Genomic DNA, 14,458 nt, shown 5'->3' with positions numbered 1-14,458 from the left:
TCTTCTCATCCCATCCTAGCACTTGAGAAATAGCTCTTAATTTTGTCATCAATTTGCACATAGATGTCACCATGCAAAAAAAAAATTGTAACAAGAAATCTAATAGGCCTTAACAAGCACAGCTCCAGAAGGCTTGCTCTAGGCTAGCACTGATTATCATGGGAAACACATTTTTATCCACGCTGCTCACAATGACACACTGTCAGTATCCACGCTGACAGCCTATTCACCAAACACTTTTCTTACCAAAAGCTGAGACAACGCCCATTTTTAATCCTAAAAGGGTTCGTTTTTCCTCAAAGAGACAAGGACATCCCATTGGCAGCAATATGACTTGAGAGCGGTGCTTGTACAGATGCTCACTTGCATGCTTTTACTGAGGGCTGGCCTAAGAGAAATGAGAACTGAAACCTTTTGACTCTCGTCCAATGCAGAAAAGAGAAGAATACAGTACAGCAGCATTTCCAGCCAGACAAAACAAACTTTTTTTTTCCTTTATATTTTCTCTCTGGATTAGGCCCTGGAACAGGCTGCCCAGGGAGGTTGTGGATGCCCCGTCCTTGGAGGTGTTCAAGACCAGGTTGGACGGGGCCCTGGGCAACCTGATCTAGTAAATGTGTATGTTTGGTGGCCCTGCCAGGCAGGGGGGTTGGAACTACATGATCCTTGAGGTCCCTTCCAACACAGGTCATTCTGTGCTCAGAATTTCATATTTACTCCAGCTTGCTCCTGGCATGTTAGTGGCCAAGAACTACAGGAAAAACACAATAAGCATCTGTCTCAAGGGTAAAGTGCAGCCACAGATGATTTCCATGAATTCTGATAAACAGAACATTATCTACTTTATATGCTGGGTAAAATACAGACTAACAGGAGATTGTCCTGAGGTTAAATATGGACAAAGATTTCTTTAGTTTCAACAACAAGCACTAATAATAACACAGCAGAACGTGCAATAACTTCATCTAAAGATATTAATGCTATTATTTAGTTTAAGCCCCAAATCTAACGCTGACATGGCTATTCTTTGACATTTTTCCTATTTAAAGAGCACGGTTACTAAAGGAACGTCATGTTACCAGTGATAAAAGGAAGTTCATCTTAACCCTCCATTATTGTGAATTCTCTGCTTGGAATTTAGATCTCTGGTTATCCTGATATCTTGCCTAATATACTCTAAGCATACTAAAATTGGTGGCTCGTAATTCTACTAGGATAAAAGCTTAAGAATTTAACAACACAGCATTATTCATCCTAAAGCACCCTCTCTGCTGAAACAACAGCAGTAGAAATATTTTACTACTGATCACCTTGAGTATATTAGACAGCAAACGATGCCCAAAGTCCTTAACAACCAGAAATACAAATAAGCATTCACACAGAATCACAGAATGACCCGGGTTGGAAGGGACCTCAAGGATCATGTAGTTCCAACCCCCCTGCCTGGCAGGGCCACCAAACATACACATTTACTAGATCAGGTTGCCCAGGGCCCCGTCCAACCTGGTCTTGAACACCTCCAAGGACGGGGCATCCACAACCTCCCTGGGCAGCCTGTTCCAGGGCCTAACCACTCTCCTAGTGAAGAACTTCCCCCTAACATCCAACCTAAATCTTCCCTCTTTCAACTTAAATCCATTTCCCCGTGTCCTGCTATTGTCAGCAGCACATACTGAGTACTGAGAACAGATACTGTTCCTTCAGTACATCCTGAGTAAGTGGTTAATATGGTGTAAGAGCTACGATACAAACTCTTCCTGCTGGTGCAACTGTTCTCTTGCAGGAGGCAGAATAACTTTAATTTGGTAATTACAGGCTCTTAGACTTCAAAGAATAATATTAGATTTGAACAACAGAACTAGTTAAATAAGTAACTTCCTCCTGTCTTTTTCTTATATACTTTTTTTCTATATTTTAAGCTCCTATAGTTTATAACAGGTCTCAGTGATGCTGAAAAGCCCAGATCTGCTGATTAAAATATTCAAGAATACAGCAGATCAGCCATAAAACTTCCAATTGGCTGCACCTGTCTGATCTGAACTGCAACATTCCAGATATTCTCCAAGCTATAAAGCGGTAATCAGAACTTGCCTAATTACCTCAGCTGACAGCTGCAATAGCATGCAGCATTCTGTGCAAAGACTCATTTCCTTGAAGGCCTGACCTAAAGCTGCGTGCTTCTTCCAGCACGTGTCCAAAAGAACTGGATATCAGAGGTCAAACATTGAACAAAACACCAGAACCCTTCTGACTTTCACCGGTTTCCTTGCAAGCGGCATCCCAAGAGCCTAAACAAAGAGTATGGGAATTGTTAGGTCAGGGCTTGAGCTGGTGACAGAGCTCCTGGTGAAAGAGTGTGGCTAGCCCTGGGAGAAGAAAGGCCAGAAAGGGTGGGTACAGGACAGAGCCATGTTGGGTTCATATAAAGGCAGCCACTAAAGGGGGAGCATCTCTTTGGCCTTGGCTGCTTCCTTAGAGGGAGTGCTGTATGGCCAGAGAGCCCCTCCGCCAGCTGGGTGAGTTCAGCTTTTCATTCTGTACGTAACTATTGACCTACCTGCAAATACTTTGCCTGGTATCACCAAGAGAGCCTGTCAGAAGCATCTTGACTCCTTTGTGAGCAGAACACAACGTAACTTTAATTTCATGCTAACGACATCTAACTCCTGCAACTGGCACACAGAGCCCCACCTAAACAGGCTTATGTATCAGGCACTAATATCTTAATTAAAAGACATAGAGATTTTGGAAAGGGTCCAGAGGAGGGCCACAAAGATGATCAGGGGGCTGGAGCACCCCCCCTATGAGGACAGGCTGAGGGAGTTGGGTTTGTTCAGCCCAGAGAAGAGAAGGTTGCAGGGTGACCTCATTGCAGCCTTTCAATACCTGAAGGGAACTTACACCCAGGAGGGGAGGTAAACTCTTCGAAAGGGCTGACAATAGCAGGACACGGGGAAATGGTTTTGAGTTGAAAGAGGGAAGATTTAGGTTGGATGTTAGGGGGAAGTTCTTCACTAGGAGAGTGGTTAGGCCCTGGAACAGGCTGCCCAGGGAGGTTGTGGATGCCCCGTCCTTGGAGGTGTTCAAGACCAGGTTGGACGGGGCCCTGGGCAACCTGATCTAGTAAATGTGTATGTTTGGTGGCCCTGCCAGGCAGGGGGGTTGGAACTACATGATCCTTGAGGTCCCTTCCAACCCGGGTCATTCTGTGATTCTGTGATCTCCTAGGGACAGATGCAGCACCTCTAGAAGCACAGGACTCCAGCTCTCAGACCTCTGGAAGCTGAGTATGGCACATCCCACAGTTAATCTGGAAAACAAACATCTGCTTTGCAGCTTGCTTGGTCACCACTCCCTCTCCAACAGGATCACGAGCTCCATTCCCTCACTGCTTTCCCTTCTCAGAAGTAAGCTGAGCTAATGCAACCGCTCTCTCCAGGAGGCAGCTTACTTCCCCAAAAGCAGTTAGCTCTAATGTGAGCCCTAACAGCCTTCGTTTCCTAACAGGGAAGTGACCAAATGTCTCGTTCACATCTGAAATGAAAACCCAAACCGTTTTTCTTTTCACTGGGCCTACAAGGCTTAGCAGCCATTTTCAATTCAGTCCTATGAATTCTAATAACTGCCTTTACTTGGCATCTGCATCAGTTACTCCTATGTGTACAACTTCTTATCTTCCAAACATCTCTTCTTTATAAGAAGAAAAAAAAAAACACTGAACACATCTCTATGCTGCATACAGAATCACAGATTCATTTGAGTTGGAAGGGACCTGTAATGGTCATCTATTCCAACTACAACATCACTCCTTTTAGCAAGTTAGTTCAGACTGACACATTCAGATTTGAAATTCAGATTGTTTCTAATGACCTAAACGCACTCATAGCCACTTAATGCCAATTCATTTTTGTACCAATCCTATGCTTCAGCCCATATAGCCACTCCCCCAGTGCCTACTTTGTTACAGATAGGAATCAGATCCCCTTTCAGTCATCATTTTGCTAAGACAAACAAGCCATGCTATTCTATTTTGTTGACATTAGTAACTTTTCCCTTCTACCAGCCCCAGATAGGTGACCTGTCATGTACATAATAAGCCTATAACTAAGTATTAGTATCTAGTCTTATTCCTTCATCACTTCCAACTAAAACAAGAAAGCATCAAAGCATCAGCGCTATTAGTGGCACACACCAAAGGCACAATTTTATCATTCATCCTATGCCCTAACCTCACAACACCAGCAAGTTCCACAAGCACAATCCCATTCACACCAAGGTCACAAGGCAATATACTGAAGATTCCAGGTTTATAAATACCTGAGGTGTGGGAGCCATAGAGGTGAGGCTGGTCTCTTTTCAGTAGTGTGTGGGGACAGGACTAGGGGTAATGGGATGAAACTACAGCATAGGAAGTTCTGCATGAATGTGCAGAAGAACTTCTTTACAGTGAGGGTGACGGAGCACTGGAACAGGCTGCCCAGGGAGGTGGTGGAGTCTCCTTCTCTGGAGATATTCAAGACCCGCCTGGACGCCTACCTGTGTGACGTGGTGTAGGGAGCCTGCTTTGGCAGGGGGGTTGGACTCGATGATCTCTAGAGGTCCCTTCCAACCCCTACAATTCTGCGATTCTGTGAAGATACTAAGCCAAGTTCAAACATGAAAGAATCCATCCTTTGAAGCTTTATAAAGATATTTCTAAGAGTTCAACAGTTGCCCTGTGATTGATTTTCTAGCCTGTTCCTTCTCCACCTTAATGCTTACCCACTAAGCTGCTTCACCCACAGGGACTGGTTTTGCAGATACCTCTGTATGAAGTCACTGAACAAGTCTAAATCCAACAGTCAGGTCAGTTTTTATCTGGAGAGGGGGCACACAGAACAGACCAAAGGAGAGGCAGAGAGCAGAGAGGGGGTCATACACCACACTGACTCTATACCCAGGGCACTTTTTGTTCCATGTTCCATTTACCCTCAAGCCTTTAATTATTCTTTCCTCCAAGGCTCTGCATACTATTTAGGTAGGATCTACGCAAGCACCCAAGTGTTAAAATAAACATTACTGCAAGTGAAACCACATTTTGAGAAACACGGGAGTGCCCGAAGTGACTATTGCTTCAATATTCAGGCAGGCCACTGTTTCTCCTGTTCTTCCTTCTTTTTGTTATTAAAAAGCAAGTACCTGAAGTCCTACAGCAGGGTTATCTTTAGCAAAGTATCTGAGCTATCAAGACTTTTTCCTTATAGAAAAAATCAAAAATATTTATTTTAATTCACATAACCACATGTCTCTAAATACCTTAAAACCATAACACGGCATCTGCATTGCTCAATAATTTTCAAGGCAATTAAATACATCGACACTATTCAACAACATACTGAAGGGCAAGAGGCCAGGATCGCTAAGCATCAGATAAAATCTTACTACTCAAAGGAAAATAAAGTGACTGGGGTTCTAACTTGTGCTTCTGCATTTTTATTTTCAACAATACTTCATCATAAATTACCTTATTAGTCATTTTACTGCTTTGGGTTTTTTGAGCAATTAGCTTATATAGACCTATTTGGCTCATCTGACAACAAAAGCCTTACAACTTTACGTTACAGTGGGAAATACAACACTTATCTCATTATTCAGTCATTTTTTTCCCATCCTACGTACATTAAGTTCTCTCTGGAAGGCTTTTCCAACTCGAATTAATGGCTTGTAAGCTAAGTACGTAATAAAGACCTGCATGACAGACTAATTCCAGAGACAAACTTGGTCAGAAAGTAGAACACACTCACAAACCACAGACAAGACAAAGCAGGAGCAACTCACAACATCACAGCATAGAGTTGGTGCACTTTATTTCCCCTGTACTCAGCTCTGGTGAGGCCGGACCTCGAGTACTGCGTCCAGTTTTGGGCCCCTCACTTCAAGAAAGACATTGAGGCCCTGGAACGTGTTCAGAGGAGGGCAACAAAGCTGGTGAGGGGTCTGGAGCACAGGCCTTATGAGGAGAGGCTGAGGGAGCTGGGAATGTTCAACCTGGAGAAGGGGAGGCTCAGGGGAGACCTTATTGCTCTCTATAACTTCCTGAAGGGAGGTTGTGGTGAGCTGGGGGTTGGCCTCTTCTCTCGTGCCATTAGTGATAGGACCAGAGAGAATGGTTTCAAGCTGTGGCAGGGGAGATTCAGGCTGGACATTAGGAAATATTACTTCTCAGAAAGGGTGGTGAGGCAGTGGAATGCACTGCCCAGGGAGGTGGTGGAGTCACCGACCCTGAGGGTGTTCAAGAAAAGACTGGATGTTGTGTTGAGGGACATGGTTTAGTGGGAGCTATTAGTAATAGGTGAACCGCTGGACTGGATGATCTTTTAGGCCTTTTCCTACCTTGGCGATTCTATGATTCTATATATTCAGCTCTATTAACCAATGCATAAAACACCTGTTCCTGTTCAAGGTAACATTCTATTCTTTAACTAGGCCTTAAGCAATGGTACAACACTCAGATACAGTACAGTGTTTTTGTAATACTGACATACTATAGTGATGTAGAACACTTACTTGAGCTATCAGCAAGCAGAACGAGTGGGCACTTCATACAATGACAATGTAATGGTGAAAGGTTTATACTGATGGCTGCACTACAAGTATAAGCCAGTCATGCCCGTCTAGTGGCTCTCACTTCACTGAAGATGCAATATGGAGTCCTACAAACTGCAGGGGAAGGACAGAACATCCCAATTTGTACTTCAGCATTCTTCTTCCAATACTGAATTTCATCCAACACCTACAGTGAACGTGGCCTCACCTGGATCAGCACAAACCCTGCTCATCGGGCAGCCTGAAAGACGGTCTGAACACTGCAGTAGAAACCTAAACATGAACCACCTCTGAAGCAACTACTGGTAAAATCTCTTCCTTTCTCTTCCTCAGCACATTCCCACTAATCACTCGGTGCCTTTTGTTTCGTTTATGCTCAACTTGAAAAAACAAAATACTAACAGATATTGCATTTGAGTCAGAAAACAATGGGGAGACATACAAGATGATTAAATAATGCCAGGAAATCTTTTTGGATTTAAAAGCAAAGTCAGATACCACACAGTGAATATTCATTCTGTCTCACTGTTTAGCTCCAAAAATATTCTGGAATGAAGACACCAGAAACCTTTTCTTTTTAACTAAAGCTATCTTAGAAAGCAGGGACGTCACAAATGCACCAGTCCTTTGGATAGAGTGAAAATAGGCTTAAAATGTGACCTGATCCAGACACACACAAATAAGGCAGCAAGATCGCAGTTAAGGAGTTCAAATCCTGCACTCCAAAGACACCCTGGGCCAATTCTGACAGCAGATCCTTGAGGACAGGAGATAGATTTAACATAGAGCTATTTTTACCTTTCAGTTCCACCTTCGTGATTCGCAGCAGCACACACACTCTGGCTTTCACTGTTACCAATAGCAGGGTAATGATTACAAAATGATCAGCAGTATTAGTTTTGTGTTATTTAAAGGGAAACCTGCATTACAGATGGAGCTACGATATCCAAGAGAAGTGCTGTTTGCCTTACCTGGAAAGAGCTGTTTGAATATATGCCATCTGATAGGCGATTTTAATACGCTAACGATCCTAGAGTATGAATCAGATTAGTAATGGGAAATTAAGCATCATACAGATCTCTTCCAGTAACTCAAACCACAGAAGTGAGTATTTTAGTGCGTGGTGACATTCACAGAAGTTGATTTTAGGCTGCTTACTTGCCAATTTATTTCTGGCCTCGATAAAACAAGAAGAAATGGAAATGTTTGTCTCTCTTTTGAGACATTTACAAAGGTGGCATAGCTGGATTTCACATGCTTGCAAGCAACAACTTCCATAAAGGATGTCTATGTAGACTATTCATAAATCCTTATAGCATCTGACAGAACTGCTCGTCAGGCATCTCTGAAGCACATGAAATACAAAGCTCTGAATACTGCCTGCTGATCTTCCAAGGCTCATCAAAACAGCAAGTCTTGATTTTCAACTACATGTTAGAGGCCTCACCTCGAGTACTGTGTTCAGTTTTGGGCACCTCAGCACAGGAAAGACATGGAGGTACTGGAGCAGGTCCAGAGAAGGGCAACGAGGCTCATGAAGGGCTTGGAGAATCAACCCTATGAGGAGAGGCTGAGGGAGCTGGGGCTGTTTAGTCTGGGGAAAAGGAGGCTGAGGGGAAACCTTATCGCCCTCTTCCAGTACCTGAAAGGTGCTTACAGTGAGAGTGGGGCAGGACGAGGGGAAATGACCTCAAGTTGCACCAGGGCAAGTTTAGGTTGGATATTAGGAAGTACTTCTTTACAGAAAGGGTAGTTAGGCACTGGAATAGGCTCCCAGGGAGGTGGTTGAATCGCCATCCCTGGTTGTGTTTAAGAGCCATTTGGATGTGGTGCTCAGGGATATGATTTAGTGTAGGTTTTTTAGAGTTAGGGTTCTGGTTAGGCTGCGGTTGGACATGATGATCTTCAAGGTCTTTTCCAACCAGGCTAATTCTATGATTCTATGTCGCAAAAGCAGGTCTTATGTCTGGGTAAAGATCTGGAGTATGTTTTTTCTTAAAAGAACCATTTTCTAAGAACAACCTAAATGTGAGTTAACTTGCAATTACATCACTGTCTCTTTTGATTTCAGGAAGACCAGCTGAGTTTCCATCACAAAACTAGAAAGTTTGGACTTGAAAACTTCAAGCGTCGTCATCCCACTACATGACTGTTCAGCAGCTAAAATAGATCTAAAAAAACAAGGTATTTACTCACAAGGAACCAATTCCAAATGATGATAATCTTCCTTAAACGAGACCTACAGACAATTCTGTTCCTCTTGACACATTTGCACAACACTCCAAAATACATTTATTTGCCTTGTGGTTCCCCTTAGGCATCCCCGATGGCCCCACAACCCAAAGAAACACAGCTATCACAGCAGCAGAGGGAATCGCCCAACACCAACGCGCTATCAGTGGATTCCTAGGAATGCCAGGTACTACAAGAATGGGATTCTAATCTTTCTGACACCAAAGCAAACACAGCGTGTTAACCACGATGAGACAAGTTTATAGGCTCCTTTTGAAAGGTGCGGAATCAAATTCAGCACGTAGTTTCTCTATGAGCCAACAACAGCTTCATCAGACAGTGCTGATGAATTTTAAGTGCTGTCAAGTGTTCCTCACATAAGTTCTACCAACCCTTTAATTTAAGTCCTTGTTTGCAAAAGGGCACTTTAACACATTTCACTGCTACCCTAAAGGTTGGCAAATTCTCTACAAGTCACTGTATGAGGCAAGAAAACCTATGGAGCTATTTGTTCTGTTCTGATGGCTGGACATCAACAGTATTAGGACGATAATACCAATATTGGACAACCATCCCAGTAAACAATTCTGAATAACCAACTACACTGGAAAAAAAAAAGGAGATCATATGATTTTCCTACATCTAAGTTACGCTGAGAAACTCTGAGTCATGCACTCTCTTAGTAACCAATTATGTTTCAAAAGATAATACTTGCTGTTCTCTTCAGCCAATAGTGAACTCTTCCATGCAACACTTCAGAACTGAATGACTGCCTGTGGCCCACAGACCTTTCTGAAGACCTCAGAACAATAAGCAGGTGGAAAATATTTACCTGTGTGACGTGGTGTAGGGAGCCTGCTTTGGCAGGGGGGTTGGACTTGATGATCTCTAGAGGTCCCTTCCAACCCCTACAATTCTGTGATTCTGTGAAAGCACCAGCTGCTCTTTAAATAGGTAGGTGTTGCTGTAGCGTATTACAGTAATAATACAGTATTAGAGAGCGCTTGCCATGGTGTCCCACTGCAGTTCCATTACACTTCAGACTTCGGGTTCGCTCAATCTGCTCAACATTTTCCTACCATGTGCATGAGCCTGAAACCAAACTTCGTGCCTAATAAACGCGTTTTGTAAACGCATGACAGCACCAAGCACTGTCTGACAATAGCTTCATCCTGACAATTTCTACGTCTAGTACTCGCTGTATTCACTGTCACCAACACCGTTTCAAACCACACAAACACAGCTTGCTTCCAGCTTGAAGACAACGCAAGATGCAGGAGCTTCAACCTGCTCCTGCAAGAGTGCAGCGCATTGAAACCCAGGTGCAGATATTCTAACACAATACATAAGCTCCCACTGTGGTTTTGGTTGTACCTTTGGATGTGCAATTTCAAAACTGCAGCTATTAGGAAGTTAAGATGCGTGACACGACAGAATTCTTCCTTTTTTTCTGTTTTAAGTGATTTGATGGCTCTCCAAAACAGATGAAGCTTGAGAAAAGCCCCTTTGATGAAGCAGACTTCAGTCTTATTGCCAGGACCAGACAAAAGTATCTGGGGGAAATAGTGTTTGTCTTTGATATGACCATCAACCTGCTCTGATTGTTCGGCTCTTTAAATGGACAGGGCAGGATGCTCGATTCCCCCTTAAACAATGAAAAACGAGCCTAATAAAAACCAAACACCAACACTTACAGGATTATGCAAGTATGAGTGTTGACACCAGCTACAAAAGATGTAAGCTAAGCATATGAGCAACATCTCCTCATTCCAGCACGTTTGCTTTGCCGTTGCATTTGGCTCTTCTTAACACACACACCTTTCCAGAATCACTCTGCAGGAGCCACAGCTATCCCAGCTGTGGGAAGGGAGTGATTGGTGAGGAGGGGATAACACCCCACACACCAACAGCGCCGACCGCAGCCCCTTCTGACAGCGGCGCACCCGACAAACGTGACATGCCCGAAAACACCTCAGCCCGGGGACCTCCCTCCCGGCCCTACCTGCAGCGGACAGCGCCGGCGGAGCTGACAGCAGGGCTGCCCGTGTAGGCACTCATGGCAGGGGGCGGCCGGAGCCGCTGTGCGGGCAGACCGGGCGCGGTGCCCGCCGGGGGCCGGGCCGCGGCGCTGCCGGGGCCGCGGACGCGCCGGAGCCGCCGCGGGATCGCAAGATGGCGGCGGCCGAGCCCGCTCCCCGCCTCGGCGGCACCCCCCACCCCGCCGCCCCCACCCCGGCGCCGGCGGCCTCCTCGAGGGACCCGAGCGGGCAGGGCCCGGCCCCGCGGAACGGGGTGAGGCTCCTCGCGACGGCCGAGGGAAGCGGGACACCCCCCCGCCCCGGCCGCCCGGCGCCCCGCTGCCCCTCACCTTTGAATTTAAGGTCGGTGGGCGGATCGAGCACCAGAATCTGCTCGTGCTTCGCCAGAGCCCCGGCGGCCGCCATCTCGCTCGTTCGCTACGGCGGGAGGAGGAGAGGGGGAGGGTGGGAGGGGGAGGGGGAGGAGGAGGAGAAGGAGGAGGAGGAAGAGAACGAGGGGCGGGACGGGGAGCCCGGGCGGCGGTAGCGCTTTTCCCTACGCCTTGCGGCGGGTGCAGCCGCTCTTTAGCCCGGCGCTGCTCGCTGCTCACCGCTCGCTCCCCACGTCGCACCGGCGGCCCCCGGCAACGCCGCCACTCCGCGGGCACGAGGGCGGAGGCGGCAGTGGCCGGGCCTGCTGTGCGCATGCGCCCTCCCGCTTTGCTCGCTCGCTCCCCCACCGCCGGTCGCCGGCCCTGACGGGCGCCCTGCGACGGAGCCGAGCGGGAAGGAGCGGATCCACGCTGCGGGAACGGGCTGTGGGAGCGCTGCGCATCTCACAGTATCACAGTGTTGTGCGGGTTGGAAGGGACCTGAGAGATCATCGAGTCCAACCCCCGGGATTCCAGCCTCTGTGTAGCAGAGCGGCACTTCTACCACTTGCGCCACAGGGGGATTCGAACCCTGGGCCTCCAGTGTTGCAACGCGGCATTGCTACCACTGCGCCACCGGGGCACACGCATGCGCCGCTGGGGGTTGTAGTGTTTCTCGGTGCCTGGTGGGCTCTGTAGTCCAGTTTGGGGTGGTGTGTGGTGATGTGGCGGCGTGCTCTGCCTGGCGTCTCAGTGTGGTGTCATTGAAGCTGCCGGAGAGAGGGTAAGAGTGGGTGAAAAGTGAAAGGCCTGGGTGAGTTCATGCAAGATCTGAGTGTGGGTGATGGAATTTCTTCTCTCGTGGACTCACCAAAGATTACTCCACAGTGTTTCTCTGAAGCAATAATTCAGCCCCGGAATTATGTGGTAGTTATATACCTGAAGAATTTCTGAGTTTTTTTTCTCAAAGAATTTCGTGGTGTAGGGAACCTGCTTTGGCAGGGGGGTTGGACTCGATGATCTCTAGAGGTCCCTTCCAACCCCTACAATTCTGTGATTCTGTGAGATACGAGGAGCTGCTGCAAAACTCTAAATACCTCCAGAGGTTCTCTCCTTTCTCTTTTTAAATAGGCTGTCTTGACTCTGTTGCAGTCAGTAGCAAAACCTCTCACCAATTGCAGTGAGATGTCATTCACAGAGTCACAGAATGAGCCGGGTTGGAAGGGACCTCAAGGATCATGTAGTTCCATCCCCCCTGCCTGGCAGGGCCACCAAACATACACCTTTACTAGATCAGGTTGCCCAGGGCCCCGTCCAACCTGGCCTTGAACACCTCCAAGGACGGGGCATCCACAACCTCCCTGGGCAGCCTGTTCTAGGGCCTAACCACTCTCCTAGTATGTCATTCCAGAGGTGTCTCTAGTATCTGTATCACTGCTTGCAGGCAGCTAACATTTGCTTAACGTGAGTTTAACATTTGTCCTGTGTGCTTGTAGATCTTCATGTTTATTCACATTGTGAATTCAGCATCATTGTTGTTATAGTATCTCAGTTTGGAGACTGCCTGACATTTTTCAGAGCTGTTTGCTATTAAATATTAAATGAGTTTTCTTTATGCCTGAGAAGTATCAATGTAGGCTCAGTTTCATAATACTCTTTTCCACTGTTTATTATTCAGGTAGTTTATTCAGTTCCGCCAACTCTGAACTTGAAAGTGTCTTGCAATAAAACAATATCATGGCTTGCTTTGCAATTCCTTGGTGTTATTAAGACTGTCAGAAAAAGCAACCAAGTGCCACGTTACTTGTCATGTTAATGGAAAAACCTCAGTCTCGCTCACTGAAGTAACATACGTATCCTGTACTGCCAAGTCAATGAATATTGCAAAGTAAAGCTGAAGGTCTGTTTTTATTTCTCTTTAAGGAAATACCTGGCCTCTTGGTGCTGCAATTTGTCTTCTGAAACACAAAACTATTCATAGCATACACACAGATTACAGCAGGCCGTGGTCATAATTTACTTAGCAGCTAATGAGTTCCATATATAATTTGAGGCCTACTCGTTATATTGTAAATCAAGGGTAAAATTACAATCCATACCTCTCTGAAGATTTATGACACTATTCCAATGTTACCACAGGCTAGAAAAGTAGATCTTAACTGAGTATCACATCAAGTTTGTTAGACTACAGTGTATTTCTCTACCTAATGAGGTCATTATAAAAACAGGTGATACATACTGAATATGAAAGCAGAGAAAAGCTAATAACACATAACAGCATTCTGATACGTTGCTGTGGTGAGAATTTTTGTCTAAGTGTCGTAACACAAAAATGCATCGATTGATTATTCGTGTAGGAACAAGATAAAAATGGTGTTTTGCCCTTTGCAAAGTATCATCTAACGAACTGAATGAATCCTGAGCCAATGTTAAATGTGCTAAGGACCATTAGTCCTTTGGTAAAGGACAGCGTTGTTGAGGAAATAGGTTTTTGGATATTGTTTTCAAGAATCGGTTCTTAAAGTCCACATACGTTTGCGATGTAATGAGACAATGAATATGCAAAATGCAGGATATGCGTTGGAGGTTGTTTGCTGATGTTGCAGTTCTAAAAACACATAAACTCTATGCTGAAAAGTAGCCAAAAATAAAATATGTGTAGATAAGCATATAAATCTAAGTACGTAGCTGAAACTCTCTTTGTACCGAGAGTAAAACTGTATTAAATTACACTTTCAGCCTGAGAAGAAATCCTACAGAAACAGCATGGCGGTGTCCTACAGTCATTGCACTTCTTTTCCACTCTGGTATTCTGGCAAACAAAGCCACGGTGTTTCTCAGTCTGTTTTGAGAACTCATCTGGCAACAAGGACTCAAATTTCACCTTTCATTTACTCTGTTAATACACATAGGAGCTCAGAGATGCTAACTCTGAGTCTCCCGGGAGACCCCAACAAGCCCTCAAATTACATCTTCCAATTGTGCCTAGATTCTGTTCTAATGGCTCACAAAGTAAATATGAGCATATAGAATCACAGAATTGTAGGGGTTGGAAGGGACCTCTAGAGATCATCGAGTCCAACCCCCCTGCCAAATCAGGTTCCCTACACCACGTCACACAGGTAGGCGTCCAGGCGGGTCTTGAATATCTCCAGAGAAGGAGACTCCACCACCTCCCTGGGCAGCCTGTTCCAGTGCTCCATCACCCTCACTGTAAAGAAGTTCTTGTGCACATTTGTGCGGAACTTCCTA

General features: G+C 45.6%; 1 protein-coding gene across 3 annotated transcripts in view; it reads right to left on the bottom strand.

Annotated features, from left to right (window-relative positions):
- VAPA (VAMP associated protein A) overlaps positions 1-11,536 on the bottom strand; it is a 28,150-nt gene extending 16,614 nt beyond the window's left edge. Inside the window, exon 1 of one of the 3 annotated variants that reach the window (XM_085539734.1) lies at positions 11,447-11,536. Coding sequence is in view for 1 of the 3 variants with exons in the window: in XM_015855273.3 (XP_015710759.1) it covers positions 11,186-11,261 (76 nt within the window). In the remaining 2 variants the exon portion in view is untranslated. Of the gene's footprint in view, positions 1-10,819; positions 11,020-11,185; positions 11,281-11,446 lie in introns of those variants that run through there. The other 2 variants (XM_015855273.3, XM_085539733.1) reach the window with 2 other exon arrangements.
- Between the last annotated feature and the right edge of the window lie 2,922 nt (positions 11,537-14,458).

Source organism: Coturnix japonica, chromosome 2 (genome assembly GCF_054131305.1).
Source record: "Coturnix japonica strain WE chromosome 2, WE-NBRP24, whole genome shotgun sequence".
Lineage (NCBI taxonomy): Eukaryota > Metazoa > Chordata > Aves > Galliformes > Phasianidae > Coturnix > Coturnix japonica.
Note: the sequence above shows the minus strand (reverse complement) of the source record. Positions and strands in the feature narration are given on the sequence as shown.